Source organism: Tupaia chinensis, unplaced genomic scaffold (assembly GCF_000334495.1).
Source record: "Tupaia chinensis unplaced genomic scaffold, TupChi_1.0 Scaffold000215_1, whole genome shotgun sequence".
NCBI lineage: Eukaryota > Metazoa > Chordata > Mammalia > Scandentia > Tupaiidae > Tupaia > Tupaia belangeri.
This window is the reverse complement of record NW_006159690.1, coordinates 2,156,534-2,181,579: the sequence shown is the minus strand read 5'-3', so window position 1 is coordinate 2,181,579 and position 25,046 is coordinate 2,156,534. Positions and strand designations below refer to the sequence as shown.

Below are 25,046 nucleotides of genomic sequence, written 5' to 3'. Positions count from 1 at the left end.
TATAAAGCTAATCATTCCAATCGTTTTGCTCTTTACCAACATACTTAGTACTATCTTTTAAAGTTTGTTTTTTTTTTAAATGCTTGAATGTTTGGATAACCTGTTCCTAAAAATCATTGATACTATCAAAGTCCTTTTCTATATTGTATAAAGAAAGAAGTTTGTGTAAAGACAGGAACATAAAACTATATATTTATATTTGTTTATAGTTGAATAAGTAAACTATGTACAGATATATAAAAATTAATAAGTATGGAAAGAGGAAGAGAACTAGGCAGATGGGAGACAAGTGTGAGAAATTCATTATGTATTCTATAATATATTTTTAATTACAAGAATAAGATTAAGAAATAATTTAGACCAAATTTTAACTCATAAACTTAAAACTTCCCTATATTCAGTACTAAAACTAAGGGATTTTAACTTAAAACTATCTATAAAAATGTGGAAAAATACAGTTTCATATGTGTTATGTCCATAGTGAGTCAATCAAAATGACTTTCTTTTGTCTCATCCTACATCTTAGTGACCCAACTGGTGTCCCATGTTATCAGAAATGCAAAACCCATTTAATACATTTAAGCTGCCTTTTTTTCCGTATTAATTTAGTTGTATATTAATTTGAATTCAATAACATGTCAGTAAATAATCTAGACAAATGAGTTTTCAAAACTATGACTTCTAAAAAAACCATGCTAAGCTCATTGACATAGTGAATCCAACCTCGCTACCTCAAACCTCCAGGGTGCCAGATATCACAAGTATTGTCCTCATTGGACTTTTTCTAACCAAATTTCACCTGTTTATTTGCAAAGGGGTATTAAAAACAGATCTGCAAAGACACAGAAAAGCTGAGTAAATTTGTTAATTAATAATATACAGAATATGCAGAAGTATGTTAGGGTATATACGGCACAGTTTAAGGCCACATTAACAAGAAACTATTCTATATACATGGTGTCTCAAAATAGTCATTTATTTGCCCAGTTTATTCCAAAGCCACAGAATGCTTCTTTGGTTTGTCCTATGTGGGGATAAGGCAGAAGGCCAAAGTTTATATAAGATCCAATAATATATTTCTGAATTCATGGACAAGGATGTGCTGAATCATACTAAAGCATTTTTTTAAATTTTCATGTGGAACCAGTCACACTAGACCAGAATAGGCTTACTGCTATTTCACTGTATCGCCACAGTCTTCAGAGATAATAATGACAAATACTAAACTGCTATGCATGAGGCCTGCTACTGGCAGGTGGATAAGGCGGCTGGATCCCGCATGGCCAACTGAGAACTGAGCGGTTTGAGTCCTGAACCCAGCAGCTTGAAAAATATGTTGGGCACGTGTGTGTACGTGCCCAAAATCCTGAGAGGAGAATGAAGAAGGGACTGTGCTGTGGCCATCCCCCCCAGGCGAAGGAGACGCTTTCTCTCTTTCTTTCTTTCTCTTTCTCCCTCTCTCTCCCCAGCAAGCACATATGTCCTATCACAAACTACAAAAATAAATAAATAAAGTTGGGGTTCATGAATTTTTTGATTTCTACAAAGAACTTACAAAAACACAGATACAAATCTCAGATCAGTCAAAAGTGAAACTGCCATTGAGTGTCACTGCGTCAGTACTAGGGAATGCCATGGTGCAACCCCATCCTCTTCCACCTCTGCCTCCTGTAGTAAGGATTTGGGGCATGTATGCACACGTACCTGGCATGTTTCTCAAGCCACGAATCCAGGACTCAAAAAAGAACAGGTGGCCATAGGGGACCCACCCGCTTTACCCACCAGGCCACCAGCCAGCCCTTCTTTTTTCATTTAAAAAATTCTGATAATTGATAGGGGTAGAAGCTTCTACTTCACAAATACATTTTTAAGAGTATTTACAAGATATACTTTAGTGACACTGAAATATACTTCTGAAAAAGTGTCCAGGGAGAGTCAACTCTCATTCATTTCATTATATATAACATTATTTATTCATCATCTCAACAAATAGTTACTAGGCACTTGCTAAATGTCAGTCACTGTTCCAGATTCATTATTTGGAATAGTGGACTCTATTACCTAAATACATAAACAGCACTGAAACAAATACTTTTAGGTTTAGCTGTGCTATTTTAGAAATTTAGATGACATTTCCTAAGATAGTTAATTAGGGAATATCTTTACTAAAAACTTTCCATTAACTGCAGTTCACATATATAATTCATAAAGGGTCTATCTTTCACTAATAAATGCACTCCCCTATCTACCTAGATGAACATATCACATAATTCTAGTAGCTTTAATGCCACTATTTCTGAATTTACTAGGACAGATTAAAACAGTCACTACTGTATGGAACTAAAGTCTAAAACTTGGAAACTAGGGACCCAGGAATCAGAGCAGACTAAAATGTCTCTTACTAAGGTTTTTCGTATCTTTTAGAATTTGGTATTTCTAAGAGTTAGAAGTTGTCATTCTGGGGCCAGTAGGTGGCATGGTGGTAAAAAGCGCTGGACTCTCACATGGCTGACCACGGTTCAAGTCTCAGACCTGGTGGTTTGCTTTCTCACCCGCCCCCCCGATCAAATGGGAAATAATAATAAGAAATAAACTTAAATAATTCTTTAAAAAAAGTTGTCATTCTGAAAGCATATCATAAAGACTACAAACCAATGGTCTATGGTTTAGAAAAACCTTATTTTTATAAATATAAATAAAATTATATATAATATATACATATATACACACACAGACGACTGCCCACATACATTACTCAATGTATACATGTGTCAAAACATAATATATCTCATAAATATGTACTATTACTGTATCAATAAGAAATTTAAAAATAAAAGATAAAAATAAAAAGCTTACATCAAGTGCCTTGCACCTAGAAAGAGCTCAACAGATGATAGTTTAAAAAGAAAAAAATGAGTTGGTCATACTTGGTTTCAAAATGTTAAAAATTTGGGCCATGGGCCAGCCAGTGGCATGGTAGTTACGGCAGCTGAATCCCACTTGGCTGGCTGCGTGGGTTGAGTCCCAGACCTGGTGGCCTGAAAAATACGCTGGGCATATATACATGCATGCACGAAATCCCAAAGGGAGAATGGAGGAGAAAGGATTGCAGCATGGCCATCTCCCCAAGGGTGCTTTCTCACCTTCTGTCTCTGTCTCTCTGGCAAATACATGCACCCTTTAGGAAATTAGGAAAGAAAAAGAAAACTCAAGCCAGCAGGTGGCATGGTTAGTTAAGGTGACTAGATTCCACATATCCAACTGCACTATGTAAGTTCCAGACCTGTCAGCTTAAAAAATACCCCAGATGCCTGGGCATGCATGCCCAAAATCCAAAAGGAAAAAGAAATGGAAAAATGAGTGCTGTGTGACCAATTCCATGTAGGGTGCTTTCTCATTTCTCTCTCTCTCTCTCTCTCTCTCTCTCTCACTCTCACTCTGTCCCTCTCTTGTTCATACTTAAATGAATGAAGAAAGAAAGAAAGAAAGAAAGAAAGAAAGAAAGAAAGAAAGAAAGAAAGAAAGTTAAATAAAATAATTCTTTTTAAAAAAGCAATTCCTCAATCCTATTAGAGTTAGGGCACTATTTACTTAAAAGATCAACAATTATTTTCATGAGATTGGGTAGAAGATCTAAGATTTCATTTTTCCATCTATTTAACAAAAAGAGGTATTGATCAAAAAGAAGTGTGGATCAAAAAAGTTCCCTATAGAAATGAATTTAATAACTGAAGTACAATGTAAAGGTGGTTTTAGGATGCACAAAAAATTTATTACATCAATCAACTGCAAAATTTCAACATTTAAATACTCAACTGATAGAGCAGAGCAAGGATGGTTAATAATACAGGGCAGTTAAAACATCTCCACTTAAAGCATTATAGCCTGAAGTATGATAAAAAGCAAAAAGTAAAATTTTATTCCTATACAAAGACAGACAACCCTGTCATTATTTTATATTATACTTTCATAGGAAAATAAATGATGCTACTAATTAGATAATCTAAGATAAATCTCTACATTAAGGAAAAATGAAAAACTTTTCATGGGAATTATCTAGGTAAGTTATTGTAACAGAAACTCGAAACGATAATATCTAAGCCTATTTTATTTGTGTTCCAATGTATAAAGAATAAATGCTTCTGTGCATTTTAGAAGTTACTCAATCTCACCAAATTTACAAAGCCAAGTCTTCAAGTCAGTTCTTCCCTTTATATTTTCACTAGCACCATCCTCCTTTTAGATTTTAATGACTCACTCCTAGAGTGATACAAAAGACTAATGTGTTGTCACCTTTTTAATCTTGGTCATGTAGACATAACCAGGATATTCATTCGCCTGGTCCCTTTGCAGAGTCTCAAAACACCAGTCTCAAAACACAGTCTCTTCCTACTGGCCCAAATAATGAAGACTAAAAATCTTTTAATTTGCCAATTTTAGGTAAAATTAAAATACTATGAACAATTTTCCATCTGAATCTCATATATTTACCATTTATTAATAATCAATGTGGCACTGACACATTGAAAATGAACTTATTCACAAAAACCAGTCCTGTAAGACTACCATGCTAAAGAAGAAAACTGTAATGTGGTTCCTACAGCACAATTCCATAGTGCCTTCCCTAGCATCAATCAGTTAACAAGCAAATATTTATTGAGGTTTACATGCAAGACACTATAAAGAAAGAAAGAAGAAAGTCAACTTGATCTCCGAGCTCGATATATTTTTTTTTAGCTGAAGTGGTAGCTCACAAAAGACGCTAAGATGTACTCTGATGTGTCTTTGTGGACCAGATTTTAATCTTGCAGTGTCTCTATTTTCGTAATCTATCCCTTAAATTCTATTAGGTATTAGATCAGCTAGTAAGGTATTACTAAAACAAAGTACTGGACCATATTTCTCACTTGTTAAGCCCTTGAGAATTAGTGATTCATGCCACTAAATGATTTAAATTATTTTATTGTACTGATACAAAATTATTTTAGTCTATAAAAGCAACAGCTGAAAAAACAAGATCCAAAACCATGTAATAATTATATTTCTCCCATCTCAAAAAGTTTCTCAAATTTTTCTCACGTAAAATGCTGGATCACAAAAGGACCTATATAAAGGAAAAGAAGAGGCTAATAAATATAAGCTAAAAACAAATATTAGAAGCCAAATTAAGCTCTCCACAACTTCTTAATTACAGGCCAAGATTTAATTACACTTAAAGCAAAATAATTTGGCAGGTAACCTCACTGAGTCACTTTGTCACTGTAACCCAAGTCCGTCACTTGTTTCTTTTTCTCCTTTTTTTTTTTTTTAAACATGCCTAACATTTTTAATTCTTCAGTGCTGTTTAGCTGTCTTTCTACAAAATTACTTGCAGGCTTGATCATTTATTTTAGTAGGGCTAGGGTATCTAACAAGTTAGAGACAAAGATAAATGAAGAAGAAAGTATATTATAAATTAAAATTCAGCAACAAAGCGCTTAACCTTTGACCACTGTGTTGATTATGGTTTTATAAGTCTGCAAAATATTATTAACTTGTAATACTGTAAAAGCATGGCTACCTAGCACATCTCTAAATAATTAGTTTGCTTCATAAGGCAAGAAAACAATACCAGCTCTTTATCCAGAGTACCTCAAGAGGGAAATCCTTTATGCTGACATCTACAAAAGATTGGCAGTAATGAGGATCCATGTAAATCAAACTGTCATCTACAAGGACAAAACAGAAGACAAGTAATTCAAAAAACACCTTATTATTACACTGCTTACAATCCAATTTCTATGTAGAGCAGCTGAAAAAAACCTGGGAGTAACAGCTTGCCAGACTGATATTCATTGACTGAAACATAGGTTTGCACAGGATAGATTAACTTTTGCATAATCAAATATGCTTGTATAAGCAGAATTTTTATAAAGTGATGAGACTGTCATTTAATTTTTGGTGATAAAATTACTTTCACAAACACACAATTATATTCTACAGTTTGCATATGAAAAATGTATTGCACTTCTTTATCCTGACAGGAAGAACATATTGCTTGTCATTTTATCATCAACTAGCACCACTAAAACTGGTAAAAAGTAAATATGTAAATAGCAACTGCCAGAATGTGGCAGCAGTGTCTTCTGAAGTTTAGTGAAACCAATAAATTATGCCTTGTTTATGCAATAACAGAAATTAAACATATACTTTACAGAATCCAATTATGTTGTGGACCAAGTGACAAATGAGTAGCTATGGTAGGACTAATGAATGTGTAAGGTACTTGTTTTGCTCTGTTAATTATCCTGTTTCTAAGTGATCTCATATTAACTTTCTGACTTAAAAAGAAGAAGAAGAAGGAGGAGGAGAAATACACTTTACTAAATTACTAACCTTGAAATCCAGCAAAGTAATATGACTGTTTGGGCTTGCCACCAATAATACCAACACAATATTCAAGGCTTAAAATACCCTATTAAAAGAAATTAATAGAAATTGAATCAAGAGATGAATGATAATTATTCAAATGCTAAATTTGTATTACAAATATTAGTTCCCTAACTTTTCTTTTTCTTTTATTATGTTTTTTTTAAACCCTAACCCAGTAGTTTCCTAACTTTTCAACACCAGTTATTTTTATTACATTTGTCCCACGTTCTAAAACCCTCATCTTCCAAAATGCCTTCTCTTTTCTTTCAATTATTCAACATTAACATGAATAAAGCAAATATTATGATCAGCAACAACCTCTATATGCCAGACAAAGAAATATTCATGTTACCACATTAAGCAATAAAATTTCTGCAAAAGCCAAAACACTGGCCCTTTCAGATAGCTGACACAGCAATACTGCAATCAATGTACTATTTTTATCAGGCTTTTTGAAATGCTGAAAATAGTTCTTAGTCCTAACTACTGCTTTTATTGAACCTAAAGTATTAGAACCCAAAACTGAAAACTTTCTCTAATTAACAGCACTCACTTGACAAATTTCTTATGCTAGCTTATTTAAATAAAAAGAACAATGAAAAACACTTAATCTAAGGAAAATAATAATAATTATTATACTTGAAGTCAATTTATTTTAGTAACGTAAAATACCAAGGATACCTCAATAAATTGTTTTATATGTCCCTCAGCATCTATTCTAAGTAGAATTCTAAGTTGGACCAAGTCACTTTATACCTAGTTTATAAATAGTAGAGTCTACTATACACACTATACACACACAGTGGAATCGATCAATGTCAATATTTCCTGAATTAATTATGGCATATCTTAAAAACACTAATCATGATAAAGTAGATGTATAAAACAAAAAATATTGAATAATAGGTATATTTCCTTCTCATAAATGAGAGAATTCTTGAAATCTAGAAAACAGAAAAATAAAGAGGCCTAGCCACAGCAGTGCTGGTGGTAGGGCACTGCTGTGTAACACTGGAGCCATATAGGAGGCCCCAGGGTTAGATCCTGGGTCAACCTGAGCACCCCAGGTACGTCACTATGCACCTGTGATCCTGGCTGGCCAGGAGACTGGGAAAAGGGTCATAGCATGGTGAGAACCCTGTGCAGGGTCTCTTGTCTTTCTGTCTCAAGAAACAAACTTTAAAAAGAAAGAACGGAAGAAAGAACAAATGAACAAACATAGGGAAACATGCTCCTTTTCCTTTAACAAGTAACCAAACCATAGATGGTTTTTGTTTTTAATTTAATTGCTTTCTAAAAATAACATGGAGTCATTGTAAAAAAAAAAAAAATACACATAACAGGAAATACAGAAAAAAGTACAAATCTCCTCTAGACCAATGCCCAGAGCTCATCATTAATAACATTTGGGGGAACACCTAAGAAGGTATTCCATCCATCTATATGGTAATAATCGGAAACATCTTTAGAAATATAAGTTTAGGGGCCAGCAGGTGGCATAGTGGTTAAGGTGCTGGACTCCCACATGTTTAACCACAGTTGAGTTCCAGACCCAGTGGCTTCAAACTCATGCCGGGTTCATGTGAGTGTGTGCCCAAAATCCTGAGAGGAGAATGGAGGAAAAAGGACTACAGTATAACCATCCCCTCGGGGGGATGATTTCTTGCTTTCTCTCTGTCTCTCCAGCAAGTGCACATGCCTGAAAGCAAAAAAAAAAAGAAAAAAGAAAAAAGAAAAACGAAAAAAGAAAAAGAAAAGAAAAACACACTCAACGATAGAAATACAGATTTATATATGTGGCATCACATAATACATGAAATCATGACCTTGCCACTCATTACATCATGAATATCTTTTCATATTGGTATAGATCTACATTATAGTATTTAATGACTGCAAAATATTTTATTTTATGAAGATTACAAATTGTGCTTTAAAACTCCTAAAATGAACACCTAAATTGCTAAATCTACTCTAGTCTATGCAAAGAAAATACATATGTCAAGTTGTTTCAGGTTGTTATAAATAACCTTTTGCTGTGGTTTGAATGTTTCTCCTCCAAAATCCATGTGCTGAAAACCGGACTACCTAATGCAACAATGTTGAGAGGTGGGTCTTTTGGAGGTGCTTATTCATAATGATGCTGTCCTCATAAACAAATTCAGGTCACTATATAAAGGGCTTGCTAGGGGCCAGCATTTGGCCTGGTCACTAAGGCACCGAACTCCCACATGGCCAACTGCTGTTTGAGTCCCAAACCTGCTGGCTTGAAAATCATGCCAGGCATGTGAGCATGCATGGCCAAAATCCCGAGAGAAGAGTGAAGAAGGGATTGTGGCATGGCCAATCACCTTCCTAGGAAGGTGATTTATCACTTTCCCTCTCTCTCTGGCAAACACACACTCCTTATGGCAAAAAAATCTAAAAAAAAAAAGGGAGGGGCGATGGGAGGGCCTTGCTGAACTGAGTTCTCTCTCTTCTGCTTTTCTGTCATGTGAGGACAGAGTGCACCCATTTTGGCCCCTCTGCCTTCCACTATGTGAGGATTCAGTAAGAAGGCCCTCATCAGATGCTAACACCCTGATCTTGGTCTTCCCACTTCCCAGACTCCAGAATTATAAGAGAATATATTTCTGTTCATTATAAATTACCCAGTCTCAGGTATTATGTTGTAGCAGCAGAAAATAAACAACCTCCAAAGAAAAACTCCATATATTTTCAGTCTTGTAAAACTATCATAGAGGATTTTTGGAAATAAGAGCTACAAAATTGGAAAAGTTAAACAGAGAAGGCATGCTAATTTAAAATCTTAGTGCTAACTAAAAAATAATTTAAGATAAAATTGTATCCCAAAAATTCACTGAATAATAATGGACTGTTTCCCCACCCAAAATAAAAATCCTTAACTGGAGACTGTCTTACTTTAACTTGAGGCAAACTGACTGGCTGAAATGCAATGTTTATGCTAGAGGGAATCATGAGGAAGAGCAAGTTCTAAGTCTCTTATACCTGAAGAAAGAAAAAAAAAAATACATAGCAAAGAAGCAGCACTGTTTCTTCTCAGAAAAAGGATGGTTCCAAGTAATGGAAGAAAGATTTTGGTTCTTGACATCTATATTTCCTTTGCAACAGACTAGAGCAGATTTAGTAATAAACACTTAGAAGCAAATTAGGAGCTAAATGCATTACATATGAGAGGCAGTGTCTTTGGAGAGTTGAAACACACTTCAGGTCTTAAAAAAGCTTCTTTATCCTTATTGACCTGGGTCCATTAAGCAATAAATAGGACTGAAGTAATCAGTCAAAAAGGAAAGTCCTTGAGACCGGCAGGTGGCATGATGGTAAAGGGCACTGGACTCCCACATGGCCGACCATGGTTCAAGTACTGGACCTGGCGGCTTGCTTTCTCCCTTTCCCTCTTCTCTCTCTAGCTCCCTCTCCCTCTCTGGTCAAATTGAAATGGATGAATAAATAAATAAAGTTAAATTTTTAAAAATTCTTTAAAATAAAGGAAAGTCCTCATTTGTTTTGCTGAAGAAAAAGAACATACTGTATTTTCCTCAAACTAGGTCCTCAAAAGATAGACAGATAGATAGATAGGTAGACAGATAGATAAATGAATGAATGAATGAACGAACTTCCCATGGTGAAGGCTGATGAAGCACCCCTAAAATTCTTTCACCTCATAAAATGTAGTAGGATGCTATGATATTTCTGAAATACTGTGGGGTTACCTTGACTAACAAATTTCAAAAATAGAACTATGAGGCCAGCAGGTGGCATGGTGATTAAGGTGCTGGACTCTCACATGGCTGACTGCAGTTCAAGTTCTCAACCTGGTGGCTTGAAACTCATGCTTGGCTCATGTGCATGTATCCCCAAAATCCCAGGAGGAGAATGGAACAGAAGGGACTATGGCATGGCCATCTCCTCTGGGGGGTGATTTTTCATTCTCTCTCTCTGTCTTTTTTGGTGAACACACATACTTACCTAAATAAATAAATAAATAAATAAACTAACTAACTAAATGGTGAATTTTAGATGATAAGATATATTGATTTGACAGTGCAACTGCTGACAAAAGATGGTGGAGGGAGAGGATGAGAAAATTATTCTCTTTTTAGAGCTATTAAATACATTACTTTTTCACTTCTGAGTACCTCTTTATATGCTCTCACTCTGGCTTTTGACCTAACTGCCCCCTCTGGCCAAGCACAACATCTACCATATGACCTAATTCACTCAACCATTTCAGCCATTTACCTGATCGCTGAAAAATTAAAATGCTGCAATAGTCTCTAGTCTCTCATTTTAGTGGGCTACAGTGTAAATCAAGTGAGAGAAGCTCAAGGAAATGCTCTATTTTTAAAAGTCCATATTCTAGGGAGAAGTATAATAAGCAATGGAATAAGAGTCAAGAAAGTTCCAGTCTCTACCAGCTTGCTCTCTGAACTTGAACACATCACTTAACTTCATGTCATTTCTATTTTATAAAGAATCCATAACCAGATATTGTGAGAACAAACTGAGTTAAAATTATACTGAAAAGTTTTATATGAATGAAAGTTAACAAATATTTATCTATCTATACATCTTTTACTATAGGGCGTGTACACTCACAGGAGAGGGGGTGAGAAATCACCACTCAGGGGGTGCCATGCTGCAATCACTTCTCCTTCTTCATCTCAGGATTTTGGGCAAACATGCATACATGCCTGACTTGTTCCTCAAGTTGCAGATCCAGGACTCAAACTGTGCAATGGCCATGTGGGATCCAGCCACCTTATCCACCATACCACCAGCTGGCCCAACAAATATTTACTGAATAATTTCTATTGCTAGGCACTGAGGATCACCTTAACAGCTTACTCAGTTTGTTTTACTACAGTTCCAGCTCCAATAACTCATATAAGAGCATTAGGCAGTGCTGCCAACTGTTAATACTACCAATACCATCAAAGAGCAAAGATCTCAACCAAATGAAACACATCAAACACCATCTGTAGCATGTTACACCAGGAATGGAGTTTTGGCTAATGCAGTCTGTTCCCAAATTCTATCATTGCCTAATCCTCTCATGGTAAACAAAGGCAGAGAGAATCCAATTCGGATTTGGTTAGAACCCACCTACAGATGAGAACATGCCAGAAGTTTGAAAAACTTAACAGGTTCTCTAGATGAAGCAGTTCACAACTTCTTATATTTCAGCAATAATTCTACTAAGGAAGAAATAAAGATGTCAAGCATCTTTATTTGGGGGACACATATGTTATTAATATATTACAGTGTTATCAGAACAAGTGTCCCTACAAAATCTTGGTGACTATTAAGAAAAGTCAATATACCAACAAGAAGACTTCCAATATTATGTTAACAACCACTCTAGATGTTTTTTAGAATGGGAACAATTTAGCCGGAGGATGTATGTTGTATCTACATACAGAGAGACTATGATAGGGAATTAATGCTTTATATAAGGAACAAATTGGTACTGAATCACAAAGGAAAAATCTAGACTATTTCAATAGCACTCTATCCTACAATATCCCATTTGAAGAATTTCATCTCTGGCCTTAAAAACAGACTATAAAAATGAGAAATTTTATTAAAACTCTGAAAAATAATGTAAGAACTATAATCTTAATCAGAAAGTAAGTACAGTTGTCCCTTGGTAGCCCAAGGAGATTGTTCTAGGACTCCCTCAGATATCAAATCTATGAATGCTCAAGTCCCTTATATAAAACAGCATAGTATTTGCGTATAACAAATACTATGCACATCCTCCTGTATAATTAAAATCATCTCTAGATTTCTTATAACACCTAATATAAATGCTAGGTAAATTGTTGTTAAAGTGTATTTTTATCATTTTAATTGACATAGAGTTGTAAATATTTATAGGATACAGTACAATTTTTTTTAAGAGAGATTTTTGCGATAGGGTGTGTGTGCTTGCTGGAGAGACAGAGAGAGACAGAGAGACAGAAAGTGAGAAATCACTCCTTGCAGGAAGGCATGGCCATGTGGAATCCAGCCACCTTATCCACCATGCAATGCTTTCTCCTCCAGTCTCCTCTCAGGATTTTGGGCACACACACACATGTGCCTGGCATGAGTTTGAAGCCACCAGGTCCAGGATTTGAACCATGGTCAACCATGTGGGAGTCCAGTGATATAACCACTATGCAATCTGCTAATCCCTACAGTACAATTTTTAAAATATATGAATACATGCATAATGATCAAGTCAGAGGAATAAACTTACTCATCATCTCAAACATTTACCATTGCTTCATGTTGTAAACACATAAATCCCTCTCTTATATCTTCTGGGTTGTTGGAAAAGTCATGACATGTTTTTCTATGCAAAAATTTGTCACAGCTTTTCTGATGATGCAATATTATGAAATATACAATGAAACATTATTAACCGTAGTTACTCTACTGTGCTACAGTACTGTAGAATCCAGTCCTCTTACCTACGTGCAAGTTCATTTTGTATCTGTTAACCAAGTTCTCTCCATCTTCCAATTCACCCTCTCTTCCCCAACCTCTAGTATCTACCACTCCACTTTACACTTCAATGCAATCAGATCTTCTAGCTTCCAATGAGTGAGAACACCATTTCAACTTCTACACAATCATATCTTCTAACTTCCATAAATGAGTGAGACATGTAATCATCTTTTAGTGCCTGGATTATCTCTCTTAGCATAATTTCTTCCAGGCTCATCCACATTGCCTCAAGGTACAATATTTCATCCTTATTTATGGATGAATAATATACCATTTTGTATATATATCACATTTTCTTATTCATTCATTCATTCATTCATATCTTAACTATTGTGTACAGTACTGCAATAAATACAAGCGTGCAAGTATCTTTTTGACATATTGGTTTCCTTCCTTTTGGTGGGATTACTGGATAAGGCTATCTTAGTTTTAGTTTTTTGAGGAACCATCATATTGTATACCATAATGACTATTCTAATTTACATTCTACCAACAGTGTATAAGATTCCTCCTTTCTCCACATCCTCACCGGCACTTATTATTCTTTGCTTTCTTTTATAATGGCCATTCTAACTGGGGTGAAGTGACACTTCCTTGTGATTTTGATTTGCATTTCCCTGAAGAAGAGTGATGTTGGCCACTTTTCCACATATTTGTTGGCTACTTGTATGTCTTTGAAAACTGTCTGTAAAGATTGATTGCCTATTTTAAAATCAGACTCTTTTTCTGCTGTGAGCTGAGGAGCTGAGTTCCTTTTTTTTTTTTTTTTTTGAGAGATTTTTGCTATAGATGTTTGTGCTCACAGAGAGACAGAGACAGAAAGCGAGAAATCGCCCCCACCCCAGGGGGATGGCCATGTTGAAATCCCCTCTCTTCTCAGGATTTTGGGCACACACACATACCCAGTGTGAGTTTTAAGCCGCTGGGTCCAGGACTCAAACTGCGGCCAACTGCATGGGAGTCCAGTTATGTAACCATTATGCTATCTGCTGGTCCCAAGCTGAGTTCTTTATATATTCTGGTTATTAATCTTTTGTCAGCAGCATAGCTTGCAAATATTTTCTCCAACTCTGCAAGTTGTCTCTTCACCCTGTTGATTGTTTCCTTTGCTATGCAGGAGTTTTTAGTTTGATCTAATTCTATTTGTTTATTTTTTCTCTTGTTTCTGTGCTTTTGAGGTCTTACGTATCTGGTAAATCTTGGCCCAGATCAATGTCTTGAAATGGTTGCCCTACATTTTTTTCTATTTATAGTAATTTTAGCTTCAGGCCTAATGTTTAAGTCTTTAAACCATATTGAGTTCATTTCTGTATATGGTGAGGGATATGCATAATTCTTTTGCATATGGAGATCTAATTTTCCCAGGATTATTTACTGAAGCAACTATACTTTCCTCAGTGATGTTCTTGGCATCTTTGTCAATAATCAGTAGGCTGTATATGCATAGATTTATTTATTGGATCTCTATTCTGTTCCATTAGTGTATGTGTCTGCTTTTATGCCAGGACCATGCTATGAAGGAAGAGCAAAGCTGGAGACATCACACTGACTGACTTCAAAATATACCATAAAGATGTAATAATCAAAACAGCATGGATCTTTTGTGATTCCTTATGAACTTTATATTCTCTTTCTGTGAAGAACGCTATTGGTATTTTGATAAGAATTGCAAATAATCTGTAAATTGCTTTGGGTAGTAATTTTAATAGTAGTAAATATTCCAATCCATGAACAGGAAAAGTTGTTCAGTTTTTTTCATGTCTTCTTCCATTTTCTTCATCAGTGTTTTATAGTTTTCATTGTAGAGATCTTTTGCATTTTTTGGTTAATTTTATTCCTAGGGTTTGATTTTGGTTTTGTAATTACTGACAATGGGGTTGCTGTCTTGATTTATTTTTTTAGTTAATTCATCACTGGTATATAAGAATGCTACAGATTTTTTATGTTAATTTTGTACACTATAACAAAATTAATTGGGACCAGCAGTTAGCGTAATGGCTATGTCGCTGGACTCCCATGTAGTCGACCACGGTTCGAGTCCCGGACCTGGTGGCTTAAACTCACGCCGGGTGCATGTGCGTGCATGCCCAAGATCCCGAGAGAAGAATAGAGGAGAAGAGATTGTGGCGTGGCCATCCCCCCTGGGGGGTGATTTCTCACTTTCTGTCTCTCTGTCTGTCTGGCGAGCACACGTGCCCTATAGCAAAAACCTCTCCAAAAAAACAATTTTAAAATTAAATAAATAAATAAATAAAAACAACAAAATCAATTCTAAGAGTTTTTGGGTGCAATCTTTAGGTATATATATATATATATATATATAGTCATGCCATCAATTTGACTTGCTCCTTTTCATTAGATGTCTTTAATTTCTTTATCTTATATAATTGCTGTAGCCAGGACTCCTAATATTATGTCAAATAAGAGTGGGGAAAGTGAACATTACTATGTAATTTTTACTTTATTTTCATTTGTGCAGTTTATGTTTTCAAATATTTTGGATCTGCAGTTGATTTAATCCATGGATACAGAACCTGAGGATACAAAGGACCAACTGTCAATGTATTTCAGCAGTTACTTTATCATACCTGAATGTCGTGGCACCCAAAACATGCTAACATAACAAAACCGGTTTTTTGGAACAAGAAACAGAATTATGTGTCTTCAGATAGAACTGGTTAATATGAAGAAAACAAAATTGGAACCTACCCCCGCACCCCAATACTATCTCCATTATTTCTGTCTAGAGAAGTAATAACCTCTTGCTGATCTCACAGTGACACAGAAAACAAATTATGAGATAATACAGCACTAATGGAAAGTTTTATTCAGTAATTATTACGATTTAGTTTAAGATTAGTTTCATGAATAAAGGTACATAATTTTTCCAATCATAAAGTCAACGAAACTATAGCGCTATTACAAATCATGGTTGTCGCTGCATCTGCATCACCTTGATTAGTTACAAAGATTAAAAACGCTAATCATTTTGTCATAGAACACTGCTTCTTCAACTGACATCTGATCTTGTAATGTTAAAATTTTACATCTTTAATGTCAAACTTTACAATGTACTACTGTAAAATCATCACTACTGATTTAATAGAGGAAAAAAGACTACAAATTTTCTGCATTATTCATATTAGCTAGTAATGCCTCCAAAACTGAGCAGTTATTTCATACCTTTACAAACTCTAAGTAGTCCGTGTTGGTTCTTTCTCCACCAAGTCTAACAGGAACTAGAATAATAACAGCTTTATCATCTGCATTATCGGCTGTCATCGCAGTTCTTTGTTTATCAATTACGTCAGAACTGTACACTAAGAAAAACATAAATATGAGTTACAATTTTTAAAATGATTTTCAGAAACATGTTCATCCTAATCCCCCCCCTCCAACCAGTCATCTGATCTCTGACATCAGTATCAAGGTCCCAGCAAGTTAAAAATACCTACCTCATGTATGTATTCGATAGAGATATAGTAAATAGCTACTAGCAGCACTGGCACTTCAGCTGTGGGCAAACAGGAAAAAATCCCTGCCCTCATTGAGCTACACTCTAATAAGGGGAAATGACAACAAATAAGTAAAATATAAGACATATCAGATGGTGACAGATACTTTGTTAAACAAAATGAAGAGAGAAAGACAGAGTATGGATGGAAAAACGCTGACAGAGGGCGGCAATTTAAAATAAGGTGACCAGAAAGGTACTAAGAGAAAGCAACGGCTTTTTCCCTCCCTGGCTGCCTGAGGATAAAAGATGAGGCACAGATGATTTGAAGGGTTTGGACCTAAGCAAACAAGGTAAGCTTACAAAGACTTAAGAGACGAAAGGAGGGAAAACATACAAGGGAAAAATTGGGAATTCAGTTGAAGACAGTGTTACCCATGCAAGAAACCGTTATGCCAGCCCTGTGGCTTAGTGGCTAAAGGAGCTGAATCCCACATGGTCAAGTGCAGTTTGAATCCTGGCCCCATCAGCTTGAAAAACACCCAGGACACGTATGCATGCATGCTCAAAATCCTAAAAGGAAGATGAAATGGAGGGGAAGTGGGGGCAACATGAGCATGCTCCATGGGGATGCCTTCACTCTCTTTCTTTTCCTCTCTCTCTCCAGTGAGTGCACATACCCTCTGGCAAGTTAATATATAAGAAAGAAAGAGCCAGAAAGAAAGGAACTCTAACTAGATAGTTAGAGACATATGTGACTGGAGTTTAGGGGAGGATCAGATACACCTATAAATGTGGGGACTGCCAACATACTGATGGCCCTCTAAAGCCATGAGACTGGGTGAATTCAAATCAGTGAAGACAGAGAAAGAGATAAAGTCTAAAGGCTGAGCACTGAAAATCAAAGCCTAGAGGTCAAGGAGATAAGAAAAGCAAAGCAAAGCAAAGCAGAAAGAAAAGAAGGATGATCAGATATAAAGGAATGGACAGGGAAGTAAAAAGAAAACCCTCACAGTAGTGCTTTGGAAACTAAGTAAACAGAATAAGGAGAGGAAAAAATGGCCAGCTGTGGCAAATGCTGCTGGATGTAGACTGAGAAAGTGATCACTGGGTTGAGAAAGATTAAATTATTGATAAGAACAGTTTTGGTAGCCTGCTGGGTGTAACAGCCTAAGTGGAGTAGTCCAAGGGAAAACAGGAGGATATGGTGGAAGCAAATATAGTCTTCTCCCCATCCCTCTCTTTCTCTCTAGCAAGCACATGCACCCTCCGGGAAATTAAAAAAAAAGAAAAAGAAAAAAGTCCCAGGGTATAGTGTATAGTCCTAACTATTTAAAGCCATAGAGATAGAAGCAATTATAATGGGAGAAAATACAGAATGAAAAGAGAAAATAAATGGAAAAATGAAACTTTTAAAAACATTAATAAAGACAGAGGAGAAAAAATTATTGATAAAATCTGGCTTCACTGAATTCCTAATCCTAAGTCTATTAAAATTACACTAATATAAATTCTCCCCTTAGGATTCTTAAACATGAATGATGAAATTTTTTTAAAACAAATTCAAATTCAAATTGCACAAACCATTTTTTTTTTTTTGGAGAGGTTTTCACTATAGGGCAGGTGTGAGCTCCCCAGACAGAGAGAGACATAGAGACAGAAAGCGAGAAATCACCCCCCAGGGGGGATGGTCATGCCGCAATCCCTTCTCCTTCATTCTCCTCTCGGGATCTTGGGCACGCACACACACGCGCCCGGCGTGAGTTTTAAGCCACCGGGTCCGAGACGCGAACCGCGGTCGACTACATGGGAGTCCAGTGACATAGCCATTACGCTAACTGCTGGTTCCCACCATTTCTATAATGATGAACTTTGTATTGTTAATTAAATAACTATGTGCAACAATTAAAGACCAAGGCTGACTGATAGTAATAAAAACCAACAAGCAGCTTTTTCTTCCCTGGCTGCCTGAGGATATACCGCCATCATGAATGACACAGTAACTATCTGAACCGGCAATTCATGACCAACCGACTACTTCACAGGAAAAAAAAAAAGGTCCTTGATGTCCTTCACACCAGGAAGGCAACAGGACCTAAGACAGAAAAACCAGCAAAGATGTGCAAGACCACAGCAGATGTCATCTTGGGGTTGGGTTCAGAACCCACTTCGGTGGTGGCAAGACAACTGGCTTTGGTATGATTTATGATTCTTTGGATTATGCAAAGAAAAATGAACCCATAGACTTGCAAGACATGGGCTTTATGAGAAGAAAAAGATGGCAAGGACACAGTGAAAGGAACGCAAGAACAGAATGAAGAAAGTCAGGGGGACTGCGAAGGCCAATGTTGGTGCTGGCAAAAAGTCGAAGCAGTAACCATCTGTGGTGATTGTGCGGATTTTTCATAAGAGGATTAATAAATTCAAAAATTTTCATGTAAAAAAAACTGGCAAATTCATATATTTATTTAATAATTAATTGTTTAAACACATCCTTAGACTTAATCAGAACTCCTAACACGACAAATTTTATTTGCAAGTCTTCCTACCTGAAAAACATAGTATTTGCAAAATCTACATACTCATCTGAAAATCAGTTTTCACTTTCCTATGGCTATAAATACGGCTATCAGTCTTTCTTTAAAAGAAAACTGACTCAGCTGCAGTGGCGTATACTGCTAGGATGCTGCTACACTGAGGCTGAGACCACATGGGGGACCCAGTTTTGATTTCCCACCTAACCTAAACAGGCACTGTCGCCTATGTGTAGTCCTAGCTAACTGGACTGTAATAGTAAAGATAATGTTTAAAAAAAAAAACTCTCATTCTTGCTCTTAAAAGAGAAAAAGATGAAAAGAAAAAAGAAATTAACCTTAACACAGACCAAAAAAAAAGAAAAAAGGCATCTATATTTGGTAATACGAACTGTAATTATCAGGATAGCCTTAAGCATTTTGTAGCTACTCCTATACTAAACATGATTGAAATACATTTAACTTTTCCAAACATTAGCATATTTTATCTTAAGCGCACTGCTGTAAAAAAATAAATAAATAAACAGTATAAGGTGGCTTATGTGAAGGTCCTTTCATCTTATTAAAAAATTAAGGTCTTGGGGCTCAGCAGGTGGCATGGTGGTAAAGGGTGCTGGACTCCCACATGGCCGGCCATGGTTCAAGTCCCAGACCTGGCATCTTACTCTCTCTCTCTCTCTCTCGGTCCCTTTCTGGTCAAATTGTAAGTTAAGTAAGTAAATAAATAAATAAATAAATTTAAATAAAATGATGGTTTTTTAAAAAAATTAAGGTCTCAGGGTCAGCAGGGGGCATGGTGGTTAAAACACTGGACTCCCACATGGCCAATGGTGGTTCAAGCACTGGACCTGACAGCTTGCTTTCTCACTTTCCCTTTCTGTTTCTCTCTCCGGTTAAATTAAAATAATAATAATAACAATAAATACAATTAAATAAAAATAATTTTTTTAAAAAGAAATTAAGGTCTCTGTTTTATCCTCCAAAAAGTTTCAAAATTGCTAAAGATAGCAGTAATCAAACAGAAGGCTCAAAACAAAGCAAAAATCTGAACAATAGCTGCATCATTACTAGATGATATACTGAAGCATTAGTGATGAACATATTCAGTTCCTCATCAAATATACTAAAAAATCTCTTTCCGTGAAGCACAGCCACCAGTTAGATAACACCTGGCACAGAAGCAGCCCAAGTATGTAAATGCGTTACATTTTCCCTTCTCTCTCTTTTCAAGCAGTCATTGGAAAGGCTGAAATTTTCTTTGTGGATTTATTTTAATATTGCAACTAAAAATTTATAGAATGTTTTAATTTTTAAAAAATGTTGTAAGTGCTTAAAATGTTTGCTGTTTAGGAGCAAAAGTTTATAAGCTCTCATTCCTTTCTCCTTGATCATTTAAAGTACAACTGGGAAGATAAGCTGAAGACATATAAATAAAATAGATAAAAAAAAATAAAAGAACTATACACATATTCCTTACCTGTACAATCTTGTGCAACATAAATAGTTATTCCTTGTAAATCAGGGTGTCTTGCTTCTTCAACTGCTTTTCTAAGAAAATAACAAACACCATTCTTTAAGACACTAACATTCCCAGTGGGTAACTAAAGATTTCATTTGGAGAGGAAAAAAGCCATCATTGTCTTGACTTTCCTCTTTAACCTATAGTGCCTGCTACCCAAAACCATTTAGTGCCTGCTATCCGAAATCATCATCTGGGGACAGCAAGTGGCATGATGGTTAAGGTGTGGGACTCCCACATGGCTGACTGCAGTTTGAGTCCCAGACCCAGCAGCTTGAAAATCACACTGGGCACATGAGCATGTGTGCCCGAAATCCCTAGAGGAAAATGGAGCAGAAGAGACTGTGGTATAGCCATCTGCCCTGCTGGAGATTTCTCACTTTCCTTCTGTCTGCCTCTCACTGTTTGTTTCTCTCTCTCTCTCTCTCGCTCTCTCTCTCTCGCCTCTCTCTCTCTCTCTTTCTCATGCACCCTATGGCAAAAATCTAAAAATAATAATAATAATAATAATAATCATCATTTGGGCTCAGCCTCTGGCACATCAGTTGCATGCTGGACTGTGGTGCTGGAAGCCATGTGGCCCACCGTGGTTTGATTCTCTGGCCCGGTTGACCTGAAACAGGCCAGGTGTGTTTGTGTGCCTAGGATCCTCAGGGGTCGGACAGGAAGGGGATCACGACATGACCAGATCCTGCCGTGGTATGCTTCTCTCTCTTTCTCTCTCATGAATACTCATACCTCTCTATCACACAAACACATAAGCAAAAACTATCACCAGAATGGTATCAGAAATCAAGTATTTTTCAAAGTTGAGTATTATACTAAATTACTCAAAGAATATTAAAATATAAAATGTTTTTAAAAATTAGTGTATATAAAGCTGTATCCCCCCCCCCTACATAAAGGATTTCTCTCAACCCCTTACCTGGCTATATAAATATTTTCTAAGTAGTAATATTAGTATGATTTCAGGTTTGATTCCTATTAACATAATACAGAGGAGGAGTGAATTACTATGTTTGTCCTCTAGTATACTTAAAAAAAAATGTTTTCTTTTAACAATATAAACATATAAACAATATGAGTTTTTTTCCTTCATTCAAAACCTATATGAACTGAACAAATAAATTTCCTAATTTCATTCAAGGTCTGAATTTCTATAAATATTTCTGAGTGTGAAAGAAATCACAATACCAGTATCTTTACAAGGAAGTTATACAAATTTTGAAAATATGAATAATCTTATTTAACCTCTATAATTCTTTAACTTAAAATGCCCTAATATTTCTGTCCCTGTGTGTTAGTATAGAAGAGAAACTGACGAACTATGGACCACAGGCCTGTTTCTGCTCCATCTGCAAGCTATACAATGATTCTGAGTATTAAAGGATTGACAAAAAGAGAGAGAAGAAAAATGGGCAACAGAAACCTATAAGGTCTGCAAAGCATAAGAAATGTACTATTTGCCACTTTACATAAAAAAGTTTACTGACCCCTGGGGTAGAAAACATCTTGAAAGGTACAAACTATGCTTTCATGTTCATGCTTTTACAACTGCCATACTAAGTCAGAATTGATATTATTACAAACAGTTCAATTAATAACATTAGACAGGCTCCGCTGCAGTGGCACACAGGTACTGCCAGCACTTTGGAGGATGGAAGCCACAAGAAGACCTGGGTTTGGTTCCCAAGCCAACCTAAACACATCTGGTATGGCTGTGCACACCTGTATTCCTTGCTTACTAGGGGGCTGGGACAGGAGGATCATAACACAGTAAAACTATCAGAAAAAGAAACCTATCTTTGTCTCTCTCCCTCCTCATTGATCATTTCTCCCTCTCTCATAAAAAAGAAGAAAATTCTTGAAGAACAGTAACATTTAGACATATACTTTTTCAATAGTAAGCATCTAGACTATAAAATGCAAAAATATCCTATAATAATTTTACATTTATATATGATTCTACATGGAGTAAATTTACCAAAACATACTACTCGGGTGACATAGTTAATGATTTGGTTTTTAATAATAATGAAACACATAATAATTAATTTTTTAAAACTAAAAAAATGACACATAAAAAACTGAACTAAAGTAAAATTTGACTTCCGACTTCTTTCTAACCACACTGAATGTCACAGACCCTATACTTGCACTATGATATAATTATAATATTAATAGTCCCATACATTTACAATTCACAAGAATCTGATCTGTGCAAAGAAATGCTGAAAACATCAATTTTAGCTCTTGACATTTCATTACACTATCAGTACATTACAGCCCCCAGGTTATACTACTTAAAAAAAAAAAAACTGTAGTGTTATGCATGTTCCAAGGCTATAAGAGATAGCTTTTTAGAACTTAATAATGTAGTCTAATGTAAATCTAGTTAGAAAGAAACCTTGGATATCTGCACCTATGAGCAATGGAAGAAAAAATTGTCACTAGATAAATTACATGTAACTAGAGTCACAATGTGTCTTGTTTTTTTTCCCTATTAGCAAATGAAAGCTGCTTTCTAACATTTGCATACAGTTAAAGACTCAAAAAGTTGCAATTACAGGAGCCAGCAGGTGACCTGGTGGTTAAGGCACTGGAATTCCTACATGGCTGACTGTGGTTCGAATGCTGGACCTGGTGGCTTGCTTTCTCACTCTCCCTCTCTGTTGTTCTCTGGCAAACTCATGTGAAAATAACAATAATGATAAAAAATAAATAAATTATTTTTTAAAAAGTTGCAATTACATATAAACATTACAAAATCATTGTGTCTGTGCCTAAGGACCTATGTCACAGAATAAAAGATGTTAAAACAATTTTACCTCAAAATATGAGCAACCACAGCTGGTCCATACCAATCTCCGGCTTTTTTCCCAGATTTCTTTCCATACTCTATTAGCTGATGTAAACCAAAGAGAGCCAAGGGAGAATCACCAAACCAAGAGATGATTTTCCTGTGATAAATTTCATTTCGTATTTCGTGATCATCAGAATACTTCTCAATTGTTTCCTTCAGAGAAATTGTTGGGGTTTTGAGTTCTCTTTCCCCTGAAAGTGATGCTTCAACTGATGCAGTAAATTTTTTTACAGTGTGGGAGGTCCATGATTCAGAGTCTGAATTTTCAATATTCAAAGCATCAGGCCAGGTCCAAGCTATAGTAGTTCCAAAGCAAGGTGTTCAGAGCTTTTAAATAGTTAGACTTCACACAATTCTACTGAATCAGTATGCAACATTTAAAGTCATACTGCTTACTAAACTAAAATAGCAAACTCAGAAACAAGCAAATACAGAAAAGAGATTCACAGTTGTTGATGGGGACATATTGGAAATGGCTGCTAATGGGTATAAATTTCTCGGGGGCATGATGAAACTGTTCTAAAATTAGACTATGGTTTTAGTTGTGGGACTCTGTAAATATACTAAGAACCATGAAATAATTCACTTTGAATGAGTGAATCTGTGGCATGTATTGGGTTGTCAGGAAAGTCATAACACATTTTTGCATAGAAAAATACGTCATGACTTTCTTAACAATCTAATAGATTATACCTCAATACAGCTGCTTTACAAAAACAAAGGTATTAGCAAAGAAAATATATCAACATAACAATGTTTATATTTGAGTGAGAAAGTTATTCTCTAGACTTTTCTGTGGTTTCCAAAATTTCTAAAATAGGATTATATTGCATACAGCAAAGGAAAAATATTACCCAAGTAAAAGGCAAAAGAAAGAAAAATATAGTAAACGAGTACAATGACACAATTCTATAATATCCTTTTCTTTCTTTTCTTTTTTTTTTTTAGAGAGATTTTTGCAATAGGGCATGTGCACTTGTAGGAGAGACAGAGAGTGATAAAGAAACATAGAGCAATAAATCACTCCCTATCCCGGGGAGAATGGCCATGTTACAATCCCTTCTCCTCCATTCTCCTCTTAGGATTCTGGGTATACATGCACACACGCCTGGCATGAGTTTAAGCCATCAGGTCCAGGACTTGAACGGCAGTTGACTATGTCACAGTCCAGCAATGTACCCATTACGCCATCTGCTGGTCTCTCTTTCTTTTCTGTGACAGTACTGAGATGGAATACTTTTGTGTTCCATTACAAGAATGATTATCAGACATCCAGTCTTGACTACAAAAATCCACAACAAACATATTTACTATCAGTTATAGCATTGGAGAGGATTTCTTCAGAAAGAGGATTTTGTTTAGATTACATATTAGGATAGAAGTCTGACTATAGAAACTTCATATTTATTTCAAAATATTTTTTCCTGGGCTGGCCCCACAGCCTACTGATTAAGGGAGCTGCACCTTACATGGCCAGCCACTGTTTGAATCCCAGCCCCAGTGACTTGAAAAACATGATAGGCAAGTGTTCATGTGGCCCCAAATTGTAACAAGGTGGGAGAAATAGAGAAGGAACTGCAGCATGACCATGTCCCACTAAAGGGCTCTTTCTTCTTCTCTCTCTCCCTTTGCCTCTCTTTGGCAAATATCTATACCCTCTGGCTATATACATACATACACATAGAGAGAGAGAGAGAGAAAGAAAGAGAAATTGTGTGTATGTGTATAATCTCACCAAAGTCACCATTA

At 35.9% G+C, this 25,046-nt stretch overlaps 1 protein-coding gene across 2 annotated transcripts in view; it reads right to left on the bottom strand.

Moving 5' to 3' along the window:
- The window catches only part of ATG4C (autophagy related 4C cysteine peptidase), a 90,623-nt gene that overhangs the window by 23,126 nt on the left and 42,451 nt on the right, over positions 1–25,046 (bottom strand). For both annotated transcript variants that reach the window (XR_003549255.1, XM_014587484.2), the window contains exons 6-10: positions 23,263–23,593; positions 20,393–20,463; positions 16,111–16,247; positions 6,376–6,454; positions 5,632–5,708 (exon numbers count right to left, since the gene is read on the bottom strand). Coding sequence is in view for 1 of the 2 variants with exons in the window: in XM_014587484.2 (XP_014442970.1) it covers positions 5,632–5,708; positions 6,376–6,454; positions 16,111–16,247; positions 20,393–20,463; positions 23,263–23,593 (695 nt within the window). In the remaining variant the exon portion in view is untranslated. The remainder of the gene's footprint in view (positions 1–5,631; positions 5,709–6,375; positions 6,455–16,110; positions 16,248–20,392; positions 20,464–23,262; positions 23,594–25,046) is intronic.